This window comes from Mirounga leonina, unplaced genomic scaffold (assembly GCF_011800145.1).
Source record: "Mirounga leonina isolate KUSES-001 unplaced genomic scaffold, KU_Mleo_1.0 Mir_173, whole genome shotgun sequence".
NCBI classification, from domain to species: domain Eukaryota; kingdom Metazoa; phylum Chordata; class Mammalia; order Carnivora; family Phocidae; genus Mirounga; species Mirounga leonina.
The window spans coordinates 67,370,702-67,392,070 of record NW_023270447.1 but is presented as its reverse complement, the minus strand read 5'-3'; the positions used below and the strand labels follow the sequence as shown (position 1 = coordinate 67,392,070).

At 35.0% G+C, this 21,369-nt stretch overlaps 1 protein-coding gene across 7 annotated transcripts in view; it reads left to right on the top strand.

Moving 5' to 3' along the window:
- The window catches only part of ZMYM4 (zinc finger MYM-type containing 4), a 143,104-nt gene that overhangs the window by 68,784 nt on the left and 52,951 nt on the right, over nt 1–21,369 (top strand). For 6 of the 7 annotated variants that reach the window (XM_035019131.1, XM_035019125.1, XM_035019129.1 and 3 more), the window contains 5 exons: nt 9,677–10,201; nt 11,888–11,949; nt 12,302–12,472; nt 19,270–19,354; nt 19,600–19,855. In XM_035019131.1, coding sequence (XP_034875022.1) covers nt 9,677–10,201; nt 11,888–11,949; nt 12,302–12,472; nt 19,270–19,354; nt 19,600–19,855 — 1,099 coding nt within the window. Of the gene's footprint in view, nt 1–9,676; nt 10,534–11,887; nt 11,950–12,301; nt 12,473–19,269; nt 19,355–19,599; nt 19,856–21,369 lie in introns of those variants that run through there. The other variant, XM_035019132.1, reaches the window with a different exon arrangement.

Here is a 21,369-nt window from a genome sequence, read left to right as displayed (position 1 = left end):
GACTGAGCCACCCAGGCGCCCCGATGTGTTTTAGTTTTAATAGACCTTGGACAGTTTTTAGGTACATACTGAATGTATCAATTTTTTAATTTAATTTAATTTATTTATTTGACAGAAAGAGTGCATATGCAGGGGGAGTGGAAGGCAGAGGGAGAGGGAGAAACAGATTCCCCGCTGAGCAGGGAACCTGATGCAGGGGCTCAATTCCAGGACCCTGGGATCATGACCTGAGCCATAGGCAGATGCTTACCTGACTGAACCAAACCGGCACCTCAATTTTTTTTTTTTAAAGGGAGAGAGTGCGTGGGGGTGGGGAGGGGCAAAGAGAGAGAGAAAGAATCTTTAGCAGACTGTGTTGAGTGGGAGCCTGATGCGAGGCTTGATCTCACTACCCTGAGATCATGACCTGAGCCGAAATCAAGATTCAGTCATTCAGTGGACAGAGCCACCCACGCACCCCTGAATGTATCAATTTGTAGATATTGCTGCTTTCTTGATCATTATTTTTAGAGCACTATAAATATCCATGAACATTCAAAAAGTAGTCTGTTGTCTTTAGTTGTCCTTAGTGAAGAAGAAATGGTTGTTTTATAAGATGTTTTATAATGTGCTTTAAAATCACATTTTTTTTACCTTAATACTGTACAGAGTAGACTATTGAATTTGATAATATGTAACTAATTTCTCTCAGAGGTATTTCAAATGTCAGCATTTTTTGGTCACCTTTTAGTAATAAAATCTTTTAATTATAAAATCAAATTGTTCTGAATATTCCCCTGGTTCAAACTATTTTTTTTTCCTATGAGAAGAAATAAAAGCAAAAGTTAGTGAAAGTAAGTTCTGTGAATCTCACCTACGAGTCTCCTTATTGAATGTTTAGAGGTTACAATGGCATACTTGAATAGTTCCACAATAACAACACATAATCAAATGAAAACAAGAAAAGAGAGCTGTAATCTTTAGTTGGGACTTCTTGAGGAAACTCATTCATCTTCATTAGGACTTAACGTAGATTGTTGGTGATTGATCTGGCTTCAGTAAATGGTTCCTATCTGGTGTGGTAGGGCATTCATTGGTTCATCTTTGTTGGTAGAAGATTCAGTGGGCTGGGTACTAGTGGGGTGTTTTGTGGAAGAAATTGAACCATCTGATAAGAAGTTTGACTTGATGAATCTAAAGATTGCTTTCAACCTCTGGGTGCAGTGATTTATTTTTTATTATTTTTTTTTTTAAAGATTTTATTTATTTATTTGAGAGAGAGAATGAGATAGAGAGGGCATGAGGGGGGAAGGTCAGAGGGAGAAGCAGACTCCCCGCTGACAGCAGGGAGCCCGATGCGGGACTCGATCCTGGGACCCCAGGATCATGACCTGAGCTGAAGGCAGTCGCCTAACCAACTGAGCCACCCAGGCGCCCCAGGGTGCAGTGATTTATTATCTGCATAGTTTGTTTATGCCTGGTTCATAAAAAAACTAGAGCCTGTTACTCAAAGTGTGGTCTCTGGATCAGCAATATTAGCATCACCAGGGAGTATGTTAGAACTCAAATTCTGGCTCTCATCATTGACCTACAGAACCAGAATCTTTGGGGGGTGATGTGGAACTCAGGTGTTGTGGAACTCAGGTATCTATTTCCAATAAGCTCACCAAGAGATTCTGATGGCCAGTAATCATTGATTAAACATTGTTTTAGCTCAGTGATCCTCAAGCATTACTCTGCATTAGAAGCAAAATTTTCTAGGGGTGCTTGTTTTTATTTTGTTTTTAAATTCTTTAAAGTGAGATAAAATTTACATATAACATTGCATTAGTTTTAGATGTACAACATATTGTTTTGCTTTATGTATTGTAAAATGATTACAGCAATAAGTTAACATCCATTGCCAGTTATTTATTTGAAATACCGATAGAAATATATTTTACATGGAGACCTACGTGTGTACAAGCGTTTTTTATAGTATTACTTACTGTCACTCTGAATGTTGTACTTTATTTTCTATTCTAGCCTTTTTTTTTTTTTAAGTCGTCTCCACGCCCAACATGGGGCTTGAACTCACAACCCTGAGGTCAAGAGTCATATGCTCTACTCACTGAGCCAGCCAGGTGCTTCTTCTGTCCTAGCCTATTAAAAAACAATTTCCTGGCTCTGGTTCACTAATGGGCAATAGTGGGGCAATACCTGCAGGTTGAAAGAACACTGGATTGTTGTATTCTAATTATTATCCCATGTCCATGAAAAGTTTTCTGTTGGTTACCGGCCTGTTAATAGCCAAGATTGGTTTTCAGCTTAGGATCATATATATGAATTACCATTCTTTTTATTACTGTAAGTGTGCCCTAATGAGAATCAGGATCTGTCAATAAGGGCAGAAGTTAGAATGACTGTTGAAAAGCAGCTAGTAGTTTCAGACAAAGCCACATAAATTCAGCTGTTGATGAATTGCATGTTTACGAAGAGTCAGTTATTTCCAAACCCATTTCTTTTAGTTGTACTTGTCATTGTAATTATATGATTTTAATTGTTTTTACACTAATGAAATTTACTCTGAAAAGCGAGTTGTTTCTGTGAATAATTTGAATGCTTTGGAAAAATTTAGTTGGTAAGTCAGGTGCAAATGTCTTTATTTTGTTATTCCACTTTAAAGAAACCAAAATTGCAATCATGAACTTTGCGTTATGGGTGGGACTCGCAAGAAGGAATTCAAATTTACATGCACCTTTTGCAAGTCTTGGTTGATCATCAAATGATTGGCCAATGTGTCTTTATAGATCCCAAATAAAAATAATTGTTTTATTTTTTAATGATTCCTGGCTTTATTGGATTTTAACTGTTAAACTACATTCTTGATCTTATAGTTCAGTAAGGCTTTTATTATTAAGGAAATTGTATTTTATTGAGTAACAATCATCTCTTAGAAATATCTCAGTGACAAAATACTAATTTAACCTTCTATTTAAAATGAACCAAGATTACCTCGTTTTAACCTTTTGTTACTTGTTTTACATTCTTCAGTTTGTTTTGTTTTCTTTCGATTTTTTTAAATATAAGAGAGAAAAGCAACCTCAGAATTGTTAGAGAACCATGATTTCTAAAGTTAAAATTATAATTAATCTTACTTTATTTCTGAAAATTCTGCTTTGATTAAAAGCAAAAATATATGAAGGCATTAAGTAATACATTGGCAATGAAAGTAACAGCCCTTTTGTAATGTTCATTTATGTGTTTATTGGATTTCTTAGTTCATTTTAAGGTACGTTGATTCTTAGGTAGAAATATCAGTATACCTCTTAAAGCAGAGATTAAGACCAGGAATAAAAGCTGACCTGGCATCATGAAATTTACTTGCAGTATCAAACAAAAATATTGTACTTAAATTGCTTAAAATAACTTTCATTCTCCTTTCACTAAGTTTTACAACTTACTTCCATTTAACACATGCACTCCTTTCATCCTTTACAAAGGAAGTTTATGTACTGATCACATCCTCTGCTGCCCATAGATTTTCCTTCTGAACTCATTAGTTATTCCCTCTTTACTGGATCATTCCCATGGGCATACTGCAAGCTGTAATATTCTTTTTAAATTTTTTTTTTTTTAAGATTTTTTATTTATTTGAGAGAGAGAGAATGAGAGACAGAGAGCACGAGAGGGAAGAGGGTCAGAGGGAGAAGCAGACCCCCTGCTGAGCAGGGAGCCCGATGTGGGACTCGATCCTGGGACTCCAGGATCATGATCTGAGCTGAAGGCAGTTGCTTAACCAACTGAGCCACCCAGGCGCCCAAGCTGTAATATTCTTTAAAAAAAAACAAAAACACAACAACTCACCAGAAAGTAAAAAAATAACAAGGAAAACAAAAACAAAAATATGAAGTCAGAAAAAGTCTTCCCTGCAGATTATAATCCAGTTTCTGCTTATTTTCTTTAATTTAGAGCAAAATTCTTTTGGAGAGTTGTCTGTGCTTAAGGTTCCCCACTTCTGTCTTCTCCATCTCTGTTGGGATCACCCCACTCCAGTTTGTACACTCATTTTTCCACTGATAAAGCTCTTGTCAAGTTAGAAGTTCATTTCCACTTTACCAGTATTAATAATCATTCCCAATCTTCATTTTATGTGTTATCTCAACAGCATTTGTTACGGTTGGCCACTCCTTTCTTGTTGAAATACTGTCCTTCACTTAGTTTCTTTGACATCAGTCACCTAGTTTTCCTCTTGCCTCATTGGCTGTTGCATCTTAGTTCCTTTTCCTGATTCCTTCTTTCTACCAGATTTCCAAATGTTGAAGAGGACTCTTTAGCTCTTTTCCATCCATAGTAAATAAATTTGCTAGGTGTTCTCATCTAGTCCCATTAATTTTAAGTACCATCTCTTCACTGATTCCCAAATATATATGTCATTTCTTGGCAAGAGTCTCTTTAATTCCTTTTTAATGTATCTCCAGTTGAAGATTTAATAAAGTTCTCAAAATTAACAGGCCCAAGACCAAGTTACCCCTTCCTGTCTGTTCCTCCTTTAGTGTTCCCATCTCAAGAAATGATACCCTGTTGTGTTAACCTTTGCTTCTTTCATATCCAGCTTCTTATATACCGGGAGATGCCACTAACCTTTAAAACATACCCAAATCTGGGGCGCCTGGGTGGCTCAGTCGTTAAGCGTCTGCCTTTCGCTCAGGTCATGATCCCAGGGTCCTGGGATTGAGCCCTGCATCAGGCTCCCTGCTTAGCAGGAAGCCTGCTTCTCCCTCTCCCACTCCCCCTGCTTGTGTTCCCTCTCTCGCTGTATCTCTCACTGTCAAATAAATAAAATCTTTAAAAAAAAAATAAATAAAAATGAAAAAATAAAATATACCCAAATCTGACTGTTTCTCCCCACATTCACCATTACTATCCTGGTCTTAGTCACCAGTTTTTCCTTGGATTATTGCAGTAGTCTCCTAACTGTTCTTCCTGCTTCTGTTCTTCATTCCCTGTAACATTTAACAGCCTTAAAGAAGTCATACAGAAGCTAGGGTGATCCTTGTAAAATATAAATCATGTTAATCCCTCTTCAGGATCTTTTAATGACTTCCTTTCACACTTGAATATATTGTATTTTTTCCTGTGGTCTGCAAATTCATAATAGACCTATCGTCTGGCTTTTTCTCTCTTCTCATTTTTTAGTACTCTTCCTCTCACTCATTTAGTTCCAGCCATATGGTCCTTGCTTTTCCTAACATATGCCAAGCATGTTCACAGTGTCTAACAGCTAGCAGTCTTCCATGAGAAATTTATGCTTTCAAGTGTTTCACTAGCTTCTGTGATCCCCAAATAAATGTAGTGTCATGTTTTGTTCTGTAGATTTAGGCTCTGAAAAACAGAAGCTATTTCTTTTGATTATTTGGGCCTCAAGGATGAGTAGAATTCTTGTCCAGTTAATTACGTAGCTTAATATAACTAGTACTTACGTTTTAACCTCATAAAGATTTGTTTAGCCTACAGATTTCTTGGGTGATAACTAGCAAAATTTCAAATTCAAATTAGATGCTTTGTTAGAAATTGCTGTCTCTGAGGAAGCTTTAAATCTCAAGTGCATTTTCAAATAAGGATAGAAAATTTGTTTTTAATAAATGATAGATACATGTGCTTCAGAATTCAAAAGATACTAAAGGTGTGCTTTGAAAAGTTGGTGTTTCTGTTTTCTAGCTACCCAATTATGATATTCGTAGAAAACCAATGAAAGATATTATATACACACATAATTTTTTGAAAAATATATTTGCCACTTAGATATTTTTACTTAATTAACCTGGGAAACTCATATAAAGCTACCTCGTTCTGTTTATGACCATATAATATAATATTGTAGGTATGTATTGTAATTAATTTAGCCTCATTGATGAATAGATAGACTGTCTCCAGTCTTTGCTGCTATAAATGTTTTTTCATAGTACTCTTACAAGATTATATCTATAGGACTAATAAAACATTATGTTAACTGTACTGGAATTAAAAAATGAATAAAGATTATATCTGTAGGATAAAATCTTAGAAGTTGAAATGCTGGCTCAAAGGTATGTGTATTTAAAGTATCATAAATATCGCCTGGTTCTTTATTAGGATTGTACTAGTTTATACTCCTACCAATTTGACTGTAGCAGTTGGCAAACTTTTTCTTTCAAGGGCCAGATAGTAAATATTTTAGGCTTTGCAGCTCACATATGGTCTATGTCACAAACTCTTCTTCGTATGTATTTTTTGGCTTTGGGCCAGTGTCTGGCAGCTTTGGCCTATATCATAGCTGCCAGGCTGTTATCAAAACCTTTTGTCATTACCAACTTGCTATGTGAACATGGTATCTCATTGAATTATTAATTTGCATTTCACTTATAAGCATAGCTCATCCTTCATGTTTCCTTTCCTGTGAAGTGTCCATTCAAATCCTTTTATATGTGTGTTTGGTTGTTTGTATTTTTATTGAGGTATAAGAATCTTAATCTTTTATTCATTAGAGAAATGACCCTTTGTCATAGAATATATGATAAAGTCTTTTCAACCAGTTTATCTTTAATCTTTTGGTTTGCTTTGTGTTTTCTTCTCCTTAGGAATTTTTTTTTTTTTTTTAGGATTTATTTATTTTAGAGAGAGAGCGAGACAGTACATGAGTGGGAGGAGGGGCACAGGGAGAGGGAGAGAGAGAAGCAGAGCATGGAGCCCGACGTGGGGATCAATCCCATGACCGTGAGATCATGACTGGAGCCGAAATCAAGAGTTGGACGCTCAACCAATTGAGCCACCCAGGCACCCCTAGGAATTTTTTCGTCACATTTGATCTGTTATTGTTTTACTCAATAAATTAGTCTTTTATTCTAGATTCTATGTCATTTTTAGAAAGGATTTTCCTCAGTTTAAGACTTAAAATAATTTTTCCATTTTTTTATATTAGTATTATTTTTTTTTTTAAGATTTTATTTATTAGAGTGAGAGTGAGCGCACTCGCGAGAGAGCACAGTGGGGGGAGTGGAAGGTACGGGAGAAGCGGGGAGTGGAAGGTATGGGAGAAGCAGACTCCCTGCTGTGCAGGGAGCCTGACATGGGACTTGATCCCAGGACCCCCTGGGATCATGACCTGAGCTACCCAGGCACCACCTTAAATACATCTGGAAATTATTTTGACGGGAGTTAAGGATCCCCTTTTTCCAAATGGTACCCTTTTCTCCCAATACCATATCCTGAAGTTAAATGTAGTGATTTTGGAAGTTCCTTGCAATATTACTTTTTACTGTTGACTTCTCATGCACTAATAGAATTTAGATTAAGCTGCTGACCACATGAAATGCATATTCTTTCATCATTAACAGTTACTGAGCATGTGCTATGTGGTCTGGTACTAAGGATAAAATCTTGAGAAGGCTCTAATACCCCTGGCCTTCAGTTGCTTACAGTCTGGTGGATTTATCACACCATATTATGTGTGTGTTTTAATACCCTACTTCTGTATTCATATTTTTCCCTAATTCTTTCTTACTATGAGAATTTTCAAGTAAATAGAATAATTGAAAGAATAGTACATTTAATATCTATAATGTTGTGCATGCTCTTTCATCCCTCCCTGCTGCTCTCTGTAGTATATATGTGGAAGTAAGTTGTAGACATTCCGAGGATTTTAGCATCTGTTGTTTGATTATTATTTAATTAAGTAAAATTATGATTTTCTAATTTTATTATTTCCTCCGTTTGTCTGTTTTTCTAGTTCTGAGGAGGGGGAACCATAGCTATCTTATAATCATTTCATCCCTAGAACTTAGTGCAGTTCTTACCACAGAGTTGTTTCCTCATAAATATGTGATGAATGAATGAGTACTTTAGGCAGTGGGAAACTGTTGAAGGATTTCAAGGGGAAGGTATAATATGGAATGATTTATGGTTTAGAAAGATAATTCGGTGTCTTTATGGAGGAGGGTAACTTGAGGACTGTTTTTATTTGGACTTTGTATCAGTTCGGACTTGACTGTAAGTAATCCAACTCAAACCAACTTAAACAAAAAGAATTTATCCTGGATCATGGAATCCAAGGAATGATTTGAAGAACCAGCCTCATGAAGGGTTTATTTGGGCTTCGGGAACAAATAAAAACAAGGCTGTTGGTACCATGAATATTTTGTCTTTGCTTCGTTCTGTTTTTATTAGGTCCAGTTTGCTTGCTCATGGATCAGTTAATGTAGTTTAGGGATAGGGCTTGCAAGAATATGGTTGCTTCCTAGATGTTCATGTAGATGTCTGCAGTAAGAGATGTGGAGTGTTGGAGTGGTGCCATGTGGAGAAGATTAGAGACATATTAAGTAGTACAGTTGACAGAATTTGTCCAGAGGGAAGGAGAATTGGACTGATTCTCTTTCATGAGCAAACTGCTGGCTTGGTGATGATGTTGATCAAGTGATGGAAATACAAGAAGAGTATGCTTGGAATGGAACATGATGGGCTTGGTTTTAGAAGTACTAAGTTGGAGATCCCTAGGGACTTAGAGGAGCTAGGTGAATGTGGAGATCTGAATCTAGGAAGAAAGGTCTAAGCTAAAGTGCTTAGGAGGTTCACAGCAAAGGTGAAAGCTATAGTGGTGAGTTAAACAGTCCCGAATGTGTAAAATGGGAAGAGAACTGGCATATTGAGAGCATCAACAGAGGAAGAGGTAATATGAAATAAATTAATAGACTAGTTAGAAAGATAGGAAGAAGTATAGTGTCATAGAAACTAAAAGCCTTTATTCCAGGAGGGATACGCCACCTAAGGATTGAAAAAAATCAGTTGGATTTGACCATTAGGAAATCACTGAAAATCTTAATGAGAGCAGTTCCAATGCGAAGTTGGGACCCAGGTTGCATTAAGTTCAAAGGATTAATGACTGGGAGATGAAGTAGAAACAAACCATTGTAGGCTTTTTCTCTAGAGGTTTGACTGTGAAGGAGAGGTCAATGAGGGTTGGGGAAACAAATAAGGGCCGGGAGGTTTTTTTGTTTTATTTTGGAATGAGAGAGATGTGAACATGTAGTTTCAAACAGTAAATAGTTTTTAAATTTATTCTGGCTTGGATAAATTTTATTCTCTATGTTTAAATATTTACCATTGTAAACATTAACTGCTGTCTTTATTAGAGTTAGACCAGAGACAGTGAGACTTAAGACAAGAGACTTGGGTTCTAATCTCACTTCCCCAGAATAATCACTATAATAATTAAAATTATCACTTATATTCCCTTCTGTGTGTCAGTCACTGTGTTAAAAGGCCTTTTATACATACTATCATTAATCCTCACCACAAATTAATCTCTAAGGTGAGTATTATACTGTTTGATAGATAAACCTGAGAGCTTACTTCTCAGGATCACATAGATTTTTAGTGATCACACTATGATTCCAACATAGATATGTCTGATTCTGAAGTTGGTACTTTTTTCCTGTATCACATTGCCTCCTTTCTAACCTAATATAGCTTATCAAGTTTTAGGTCCCTGTTTCCTTATCTGTCACATTGGATAGTCATATCTGTCACACCTGTATCAAAGTACTAATTGAATAGTGTGCTATTATTTTCTATATTTGGTTTGAAAAGAAAAATTATATATTTGGTTAAGTACCAGACAGACCTTATAAATGTGGTCATCTTTAGCACTATCGTTTGTCTAAACAGTATTTTACTTTTTAAGGTGGTGGTATCATGGATACAGAAATGTCTGAAGATATAGACCACAACTTAACTCCTACCCTTGACAGCATGTCTTATGGAATGCCGAATCAAACAGGATCTGAAAATTCATTGCTGGATGAAGATGATTATTTTTTGAACTCTGGGGATCTTGCAGGAATTCCAGTCGTTGGTAGTGACAATGAGGATGAACAGGATTTTAGTTCAAAGGACAATCTTGTTTCTTCAATTCATACTGATGATAGCTTGGAAGTAGAGAGAAGAGTCACACAGCATGAATCAGACAATGAAAATGAAATACAGATTCAAAATAAATTAAAAAAAGACTTTCCTAAACAGTTTGATCAGGTTTCTGTCTTTAAGTCAATACGGAAAGATTTTAGTCTAGTAAGAGAAAACAGCAAAGAGACATTTTCTGGAAAGGAGAAAAATAGAGACCTAACTTATCATGAACGTGAAAAACGGTTGGATAAACCCCATAAAGAGTTGGATTCAAGGTTGAAAAGCAGTTTTTTTGATAAAGCAGGTAATAATTGTTGGAATAGAGCCATAAAACACAGTAAATAACAACGTACTGATAATACCATAGCTTTTATTACTTGTGATGCTAAGCGAAATACGAACAGTTAAATTCATTGTAAGCTTGTCATTTTTCTTTTATCCTTGTTCTTTGCAGAGTGACTGAATTTCTCCCAGTAACTTTTGGTAATGGTAAAAATGATTGAAAAATAGCTCTAAACCTCATTTCTCCCTCCCCTGGTTGCAATATTTTGATGAGAAGGCAAGATACTCAAGTCACCTGTTCATTTTCTTTGGTTGAACATTGGAACCTGAAGTTGGATTTAACTTCTTTGTGCTGTAAGCACTAATTCAAACTGCTGTCCCACAAATTAGTCCAACTTAGGGAGGGTTTTTCTATTTGATAACATTTCTATTTTATGTTTTAGAAATTTCTTGAGGCCCCCTCTTGAGCCTCTTTGCCCAGTGTACCCCATACTGTAGCTCCAGTTCCATTCTTGAGTATGTCACATATTTTCTTATTTCTTTGCCTTCTTTTCCCCCTGCGATTCCATTTCTCTGTATGTCCTTTTCTTTCTTTGTATATATGCTTGTGAAAGTTCTTCTAGCCAACAGTGCCTAACTCATAAACCTCTTCTACTCTGTAGTCATCCCTAACGTCTCTACATGAAGAATGAATTGTTTATCTATATTTCCATAGCATTTTGTTTATACTTCATTGTTTGTAGTTCTTACAGTATTATACTTCTGTATTTGTTTTGCCTTACTTACCAGCGTAGGAGTTTATTGAGGACCAGATTGTATCTTATTCATCTTTGTATTCCTGGGGCCTAACCTGGTGCAGTGAAAATAGTAATATTTTAATAAATGTTTAATAGATGTGAAGGAAAGCAAGGTATAATATAGCAAACCTTATATTTTTTCTGACAATGCTGGGAAAATATGGTAGAAAGAACAAATCAGTATTATTAAAAAGAACAGTTAGTTTACATATCTATTATGTACCAGGCTATACAAGGTATACTATATTTTTCAATACATATTATTCAATATATATTTTTGATATCCCTACGTGGGATAAATTATGAGGGTATTTATCCTCAAGGAACATAATATCTAGTAGTAGAAGGGGTAAATCAAGTAGTAGAAGTGTGAGTGACCAGTTGAATAGCATAAGATTTAATTTATAATTAAAGACAATGGTAGAATTTGTCATAGGGCCATACAAGAAGATTTCTTTCAAAGAATTGAAACAGTGTTTTTGGTATTCTTAGAAAAAAGCTGATTTTTAACTCAGTGGCCAGAGAAGGTTTATGGAGGAGAGGTGGATTTTGAACTGAGCAGAATCTGGAAGACCATATAGGGATTAAGGTAGATAAAGGGGCCTTGGAATGGTATAAGCAGAAATGGGGAAGAAAAAACACAAGTAGTTTTCAGAGCATAGTGACTAAAGTAACCACTTTATTTAGGTTTGAGCAAGGAAAGTGTAAGGTGAGGCTAAAAGTAAGGTGGGGCCAGACTTTTATTTGAGTGAAACTATCTTTTGGGTATTTTTTTGGGACCCATTTCACTCTAATAAGCATCTTTATTGGACAAGAGAGGTGATTATCAAATGATAGCTTTTTAGGTCACTCTTTATAAGATTTGTTATTCATATACATGTGTTTGTTTTGTTTTTTTTTTCTTTCAATAGCTAATCAAGTTGAAGAAACATTACATACCCATTTACCACAAACCCCAGAAACAAACTTTAGGGTAAGTTTTCAGTGTGTATGTAGATTGCTGTAACTGTGGCAAGTGTCAAAGTTTTCTTTATGTCATTTTCTAAACTGTAACTATATGTGTTAGGTAGAGCACTGATTTTTTAAAAAAATTTGCTTTATTATTTGGTAAGGACATCTTTGAAGGTGTTCTGAGAAGCCTCAGCTCTTAGTTTCTTTATTGTATTTGATATTTAGACATAGATCACTTTTACTTTTAGGCGTAGGGACTCTAATGAATAGCCATAGAGTTCTTCATTTCCAATGAGCTTATCTTTGGGTGTTGAACCTGAAGAGGAATAATTTTTAAATCTGAATATTTATTAATCCTTTATATTGTGTTTTAGGATTCCAGCTATCCATTTGCCAATAAAGAATCCATTGGTTCGGAACTGGGGAATTCCTTTGCATCAAATATTAGAATTAAAGAAGAACCTTTGGATGATGAGTATGACAAAGCAATGGCACCACAGCAGGGACTACTAGACAAAATTAAAGATGAACCTGACAATGCTCAAGTAAACATTTCACCTTTACTTTCCCCCTTCTTTTTTGTTCCACACATGAATTACTCATTTGAGAGAGGAAGTTCTTGATTAAGAAGTAAAGTAGTTTGTTGACAGTGTGAGAGTAGACTCTTAATGAAGATTGAGGTAATTTGAATTATCTTGTGAGAGTAATGCTAAGGAATCAAGAATTATATGAAACTTTTCCTGAGTAGTGATTTAGGCCTTTAATCCACTTTGTTCTTTAATACCACTGTTCTGTGATTTTTACAATTTCAGTGCAAGACTAGGGAAAGTGAGTCTTTAAGGATTTGAGATTGATACAGCAGACATGGTTGTAGGTTTATAGTTGTTCATGAGTTTATGTTGTGATTGAGTTTATGTAAGGTAGTAATAAGCCTTTGCAGTTATTGCTAATGAAGTACACACTCTGTATGGATTTAAGGATTTTGGGGGGGGAGGAATTAATGGACAGGTTATCTTTGAAAGAGTTAATTGATTGAAGAACCAGTTAATTTGACCAGTGGGTCGAAGGTAGAGGCGGCTTTGATAGGTGAAATGGGATTCCAAATTTTGGATCTGTAATTAATCAGGGTATCAAGGTCTGCTATTTCAAGATTGCTCTGGAGGTAAAAGTTCCAGAGATCCCATAACTGAAGTCCTGAAATCAGTGAAAATATCCATGTAGTTAATGATATTACAGTAGTTGAAATGGAAGAAAAAAGTTCTTTCAGGTGCAGTAATCATTTTGGAGTATGCGAAGGGGACTGAGGGATGAGTGCACAAAGTCAGCAATTATTTGAGGGTGCCTATGTTTTACACAGATGGCATGAATTCAGATGCTGAGAAGTAAAGATAGCATGAATTAGTTATTTCTCTGAAATTATATTTGATCTGGAGAAAGGTTATCTTTCCACATGTTTCTATTGTTTTGGAGGGCTGAGAATGTGAGACTTCTGTAGAAGAGGTTCTTTCATTCAGATGTCTGTGAGCACAGTTTCTCAACCTTGGCACTATTGACATTTGGGGCCAGATAATTCTTTGTTGCGAGGGGCTGTTCTGGGCATTGTAGTATGTTTAGCAGCGTCCTTGGCCTCTACCTACTTGATACCAATAGGACTTCCACCCCCCAGTGTCTCCAGACATTGCCATATGTCCTATGGGGGGGAGTGGGCAAAACTGCTGTTCAGAACCACTGTTTTATAGTAAGGAGATGGAAGAATAGATACTTTGTATGAATCAGATTGATACTCAGTTAAGCAGGAATTTCTTGGTGCTCAGTGGAAGGTAGCTGTATAGGGTGGTAGTGATGATAAAGCTTTAGGAGCTGGATGGTTATGGGTGTGGTGGTAACACAGAAGATGGCAAAGTAGGAATATGAAAATAGTTAAATACAAGGTAGATTGAAAGCATGCTAAATGTACTGATAACTTAGGAAAAGTTCATGTGGCACTGTATGCTTCAGAAGACCACAAACATATCTGTATACAGGGAAGATTTCCTGTCTCTACATGCCCTAATGTGGACATGGGAAATTCATAAGAAATCATAATACTGGCAGGGATCCAAAGGCATCACTCTTTCTCTGTATGTGAACCAGTGGCACTTTCTTTAGGATGGAAAGGCAGTTATAGCAAAGACAAAATAAATACCTTCAGGGAAGAGGGCATCAGGAAGGATTATTTGTATTACTTTTTTTTAAAAAACATTCAGTGGTTCCAGTGGTTGGGGAATACCAATAGGATGGAATTGTTAGAAACACCTACTTTTTATACACTATTCAAAGTGTACTAATGTGTTACAAAATGCCGAATATGAGGTTTCATCATGATTACAGGAAAGAACTTCTCAAAGGCACCTGATTGATTGGACTCTTCGGAACCAAGCAGGAATGTGTATAGGTCCTGGGCATAAGGTCCAGAGGCATTCTTTACCCTGACACTACAACTGAGGCAGTCCCAGCATGTGAGTGGATAAACCTAGGTTTTCTCTAAGAAATCCTTTCTCTTATTACCACATCAATTCTGTAGGATCAGATCTTTTATAATTCTTCTAGAAATCCCTCCAGGGACCTTCTGTTAAACTATAGATACCTGGTCTTTCTTTTCTTTTACCTCTTTCCTTCATTTTCCTTTCCCCTTCCATTTCCCTCCCCTCTTCCTCTCCCTTCTTCGTTGTCCTGTTCTTTTAAGGTATTTCTCTACCATGACCATTGGAAACCTGTATTTTTGCTGTTCAATACTGCCTAATGCTTTATCACTCTTACTCATTTCCCATAGACTGGAAAAGGGAGTTCCAGTGTATTATTTTAATAGTCTCTAAAACAGTACTGTTAACATAACTTTCATAAAATACTGATAGGTTTAACAGTTGTGGTCAGGCTTTACTCTTGACTATCAATCTCCAGTAGTCTTAACTTTTCTCATGATTTAATAAGATCATAGTTTTAGCTCATTGCCCCTTTGTCAAACCTCTTTTGGATTTTCTCTTTGCTTAACTTGTAGTTTTGCTTTCTGCTCACTTCCTAATTCTCCTTTTTACACAATTCATTTTGGTGTCAATTTCGTTACTTTCCATACTTTCTTTACTTTCAAAAGCACCTAAGTGTTGAAATTTGTGCATATATGTTTAAAGACTTCTACCCATTTGTTCTTGATTATTTCTTCAGTTATGATTTTCTGGGTTCACCAGTTGCCATCCTCCTGCCTCTGTTATTGGCCTTATATCATTTGGCCTTCCAGTTTCATTTCTTTATTCAGATCCCCATTGCATGTTACTATATTTTCTGTAATATTTTTACAGGTATAGATGCTTTTATGTGTACTATGTTTTGTCTTTCTTACATAAGATGGCCATAGTAGGTGATATTAACTCCATTTGTAGATGAGGGAACTGAGGTTCATAAAGGTTAAGTTAGTTACCCAAGGCCATGTGGCCAGGAAGGAGCCCCTATGGGGCCATAATCAAGGTCTTTTTATTATCAGTGACAATCTTTATATAAATAAAAGTTGTTTCCTTTTTTAAAATGCCTAGAGAAGATTTTAAAATAGAAACTTTAAAGAGCCAGGGACCTCACTTTTCCTTTTCCCCTTTTCTATAGGTTCTAAAAGTTTGAAATTCAGTGAATACTACATTAAAGCCATGGTTTTTTTTCTCCTTTTTGTTCATAACAAAAGAGCCAATTTTAATCTCGTTAAAGTAAATGAATTAGGATGGGAAAGTAGTTGTCACAATAATGAGTCATATAGTTTTAGAAAGTGGAGTGCGATAATTAAATGTTGGGGCTTTCTTTAGGTATGTTAGATTAACTTAGCCAAAGGTCTGGGTTCTTCGTTTCTATAATACTGTCTTGGGGTAGTGATACGGGTCTTCCTTTATGGTAAAGGGAAGGTAAAGCTATTGATAAAGGATTTTTGTTTTGTTTTGTTTTGTTTTGACACCTGCTTTTCTGCTTCAGAAAGTCTTTGAGTCATCAGATTTTCACTTCTCAAGTTATTAGTCATTGTTTATAATTAAATGTTTGTAAAGTTAGTCATTATTAGGGGGTTACTGGCAGAAACATGATTCTGCCTTGAAGGCATTCTGGGGTGTATAAGTAGAGTACTTAAGATACATACTTATTTTACTATGTTACAGAAGTAATAGGTACTTAAGGCTTAAGGAAAAATCAGAAGTTTGGAATAATTGTCATAAACAGTGAGAAAAGGAGCTGACTGGAGACCCTTAAAGTATGCCAATGAGTATTGATTTTGGGGGGAGTTTTCTGAGATGAAAAAAAATTTTTTTTTACTTGAAGTTTGCTTTAATATATAACGTAGGAATGTCAGGATGAGTCAATAATAGGAAATCTTTTAATACATAACTTCAACTGGTCAGATAAGACTGTATGAATAGATATGTAGATGCAAAAAGACATCTCATGTAATTTACTATGCATTTCTTATAATAGATACTCTTAATCATGGTAAGGAAATATCTGCTTCAGATTAATATCAATCATTAAATTTAAGAGTAAAATGATGGAATCCTGTTAATGATTACTAAACACAAATTACTGGCGTCAGCATTATTTAACTCTTGGATTTTCGACCTAGTACATGTTAAAGAAATTAGAAGAAATAGTGGAAAAGGGGAGACAAAATTATCATCATTTGCTAGTAAGGATCTTTATTAGAGAATTAAGAGAATTCATGAAAGTTCAGTGAAGTAGTTAATTGAATTTTAGTTATATAAAAGAGCAATATTTCTGTAAATCATTGTTTCTCAGATAATATGAAAATATATAGTATTACTTTTGGCAAAGCAACTTTAAAAAGTACTTATGTCAGATAAAAGACAATTTGATAGAATGGAGAGACTTTTTAAATGTAAGGTGTCAGTGATTCCTAAATTAAGATCGAGTTTCGATACAATTCTGATGAAAATATCAGTAGGTTCTGATGTTTTGAAGAATAGGCATGTACACACACAAACATTACACATGTGTTCTAAAAAATAGTTTGATAGTGGCGGACTATTAAATGGTTAAACCTGTCACAATTAGGTTTATTAGGATAGTGTGATATCCTAAAATGAGGCTGATAATGGGGCGCCTGGCTGGTTCAGTTGGTAGTGTGTGCGACTCTTGATCTCGGGGTCGTGAGTTTGAGCCCCATGTTGGAGGTAGAGTTTACTTAAAAAAAAAAAAAATAGGCTCATAATGATACAGAATAGATTGCCACAGAGACATTTTTTAAACAATTTGGTATGTTAACAGTGAATGGAAGGAATTCAGTAATTATTCAGAGAAAGGGAAAAAATGCCCTTTAAACCTCAAAGTAAATAAATCCCAGGTGGATTAAATTAGGGGTTGGCAAATTATCAGCAGCACGCCAAATCCAGCCTGCTTTCTGTGTTTCTGTTTTGTTTTTGTTTTTTTGTACACTGTTCTTGTAAATAAAGTTTTATTGGATCATTGCCACATTCATTCATTTATATATTATCTATGGATGCTTTTGGTCTACCAGGGCAGAGTTGAGTAGTTTGTGGTAGTATGGCCTCCACAATTGAAAATATTTAGTATCTGGCCCTTTTCAGATAAAGTTTGCTGACCTCTGGATTAAAGGACTATATTAAAAACAATGAAACCACTTTCTTAGCATTTTATTGTGGAAGTACAACTTTATGAGAAATCAAAGAAATCACAAAGGTAAAAACTAGATTTTTGGCATAGAAATGGAAACTTCAGTACATAAAAAATTGTAGAAGTAAATATTGAAAAAATGTTGATAACGTGCTACAAAAGTTAATATTGGTACATTATAAGTGGATATTACAAAAAGAATTGCAGATTGAGACAACTGGGGAAAGACTTTTAAATGGCTTTTTACACAAATTGCTAGAATAAATCTAATTAGAAGTTAAAAAAAAAAACTGTCATTGTGTATCAGGAACATTGACTGTATACCTTTTTACCTAGTAGTATCACTTCAAGAATTCTTCCTTTAGAACATAGTGCTAAGTATGAGAGTATGAGTATTCACAGAGATGTTCATCATGGTATTTCTGATTATACCAAATGTTGGGAAACAAGTGGACTGACATTGGGTTATGGTTATATATTCTCAGTGTCATGCAGGACCATTAAATTGGAGACTGAGGCCAAAGGAAAAATCAGTAATACCGATCCTGTCGTTTTATATAAGTTTTCTTGTTTTGTTCATCATGGATTGTACATTTAAAAAAATATTGCATTAAAATATTGTCTTGATTACTGAGATTTTTGGTACCTTAATTTTGTGCTTGAGGCAAGTGCCTCACTCACCTCATCCCAGTCTCATCCCTGTGTAATCTGATATGTCTATTAAATAATATATCTATCAATATTTCTCAAACGTGAGTAATGGACCAGATATCTCTTACCACAAAAAAAAAAAGGGGTTATGTTGGAGTTGTCTGAGAATTCCAAGAATAAGAGGTCTGCTGGGGTTTTGCAAGTTTCAATGTAATAAACAATGAATGAAAATAAAAGTTAAATCTGCCACTTACAGATTTCACAGTGAAATAATATAATTGTAAAAACAAATAACAGCACTGAAAACTTGTAGTATAACTCAGTTATATGTGGTTATTCATGATGAAAAATATGTTTATATTCGCCAAAAAAGTCATTGAAATAAATACACGGTTTTCAAAAATATTCTCTTAGAATTCTCAGACTCCCTAGAATATATCTGTAGACCTCAGGGATTCTTTGAATCCAGTTTATAAAACACCAATGTAATAATAGGCAAATGTTCAGTTGACTCAGTGATCAAGAAATCATTTTTATTAGAATGATATATTCAGTTTAATTACAACTATGTAGAAGAATAAAGCCTCTGAATACAGGAGGGGAAAAGACTGGAAAGAAATATACCAAAAGAATAACAGTGGTGGTTTTGGTGTGATGGAAACATGAGTAGAATTTTTTCCTTATTTCTACCTGTCTAAACTTTGTATAGTGTGTATTACTTTTATAATAAACAGCAACTTAACATACTGTAATAGTAAGAATTTTCAAAAAGAATTTAAATATCTGGTAGTGCTACAGGCTAATTGGGTAGCTACTTTCATTTTTTACCTCTTAATTTTTCAGCATATGCAAACCTATTATACCCTTATTGCAATTACCGTTTGCTTGCTTTATTTCTTATTAATGGTAATGTAGTATGAACATTTTCTCTGCCTTGTGTAGCCAAAGTAAAATGTATTGAATGTCTGGATTTCTTTAGACACATTGTATTAATTCTTTTCTATAAGTATTTATTTATTTATTTTCTTTTTTAAAGGAGTATAGTCATGGCCAACAGCAAAAAACTCAAGAAGGGGAATTGAAAATTAGTGCTGTCTTTTCAGTCAGTGGCAGTCCTCTTGGTAAGAAACAGAACTGAGTAAATGCATCATGTTTGTTTATTCTGACCAGTAGGATGAGAGGAAGTATCTACTTGTGTTAGTAAACTAGGCAGTTCTCTGCCCATTTAGAATGGCTTTAATTATATATTGCATAATTAGTTTTGGGTTTCAACACTGGTTCTAGAAGAGAAAGAAGGATATATATCCTTAAAATCAGACAAATAGTAAAACATTTTTTCTTTTACCTTTTTTTTTTTTTTTTTAAGCTCCACAGTTGACTACTGGCTTTCAGCCTTCACTGGTGTCATCTGGCATGAATAAAATGCTTCCTTCAGTTCCAGCCACAGCTGTCCGAGTTTCCTGTTCTGGTTGTAAAAAAATCCTCCAGAAGGGGCAAACTGCTTATCAGAGGAAAGGGTCTACTCAGCTTTTCTGCTCCACGCTGTGCCTCACTGGATATACAGTTCCACCTGCCCGCCCACCACCGCCTCCCACCAAGAAAACTTGTTCAAGTTGCTCAAAGTATAGCAGAATTCTAAATTATCTTCTTTGTTTGTTTCCTTTTAAAGTACTCTGTTCTTATCTGTGTATTGTTTAATTTTCTACATTTCCATGTTTATTGAGAAGTCCCACAGCATGTTGCTGCTCTCAGGTTTTCCTTTTTTTTAAAGATTTATTTATTTGAGAGAGAGCAAGCGGGAGGGAGGGGAAGAGGGAGAGGAAGAAAGAGAATCTCAAGCGGACTTCCCAATGAACATGGAGCCTGATGTTGAGGGGCTTGCTCTCCTGACCCTGAGATCATGTCTTGAACCAAAATCAAGAGTTGGGTGCTCAACTGACTGATCCACCTAGGCACGCCTCTCAGTTTTTCTGAATACTAGGTGCTCAGCTTATTTTAACTGCAAATAATGTGCCTTTTATATATTAAGAGATGTTTTTGAAACAAGCCTTCCCATCCTTGTTAGTTGAGATGCTTTTATCTTAGAGGTAATAGATACTTAAATCCACAAATATTTAAAGTTAATGTATCTTGTTATCTAATTGGAATTCATTTAAAACTTAACCTTTAAAAGGACTCCAGTGTATATATTTTTTTATCTTCTCAGTATCTCTGAACTACCTCAGAGGTTCCATTTTAGTGTTGAAAATCGAAAGAATATGACCTTAGACCTTGATAAGGTCTTTCTGATATATTTGAAGAATATGAATTCATTTTGTTTGATTTGATATGGTGATTGTTAGAAACTGCTTAAATAACTCAGAGAAAGATGAATAATGTTCTTGTTCTGAAACACATTGGCCTCTATTATTCAGCTATTCAAACCACAGTTTAATAGTTTAGATATTTGTATTTATAGTTCCTCACATGAATCCTTCCCTTTTCTCTGTCTGGAAAGGGAAGAAGGTGCTCCCTCTTCTGGTTTAATTGGAAAAAGGCATTTTAGAGACTTGAAAGAAATTTGAATGTGGTTAGAAGTCTTTCTGGTAGTTACGTGGCTTCCTTTTATGTTTCATGTTTGATTTAGTGAAAATAGACTTCTTTATTTATAATGTTTGAATTATAAAACATACTTTTAAAAGTGTGTACTTCATTTCTATATTCTCATATTCATTATCAGATTCTAAGATTAAATCAACTTGAAAATTATGATTTTTATAGGTTTTTTTTGTTTTGCCATGAGATAATTTCATATAATAACTTCCTCTTACGCTTCTTTATTTAATTCTACTTTAGTGATTGGCACTTTCTAAAATTTCAGTTTTATTTCTTCTTTCATAATAATAGTCACAGATATTTTCAGAGATATATCAGTGAATTATAAAATGACCGTAGAAAACTCACAGAAGTTTTAAAATGTGTGCCCTCTTTCTGTCTGTGTTTTTAAAGTCTTGTCCATACATATTATTCTTTTCATCTAAATTTATTAAATCCCTTTGGTTTGCCTAGCGTTATCTGGAGATAGGTCATTTTCACCTATGTGTCATGTCTTATCCATCTTGATCATATGTAGTTCAGTTATCCTTTAAGATTACAT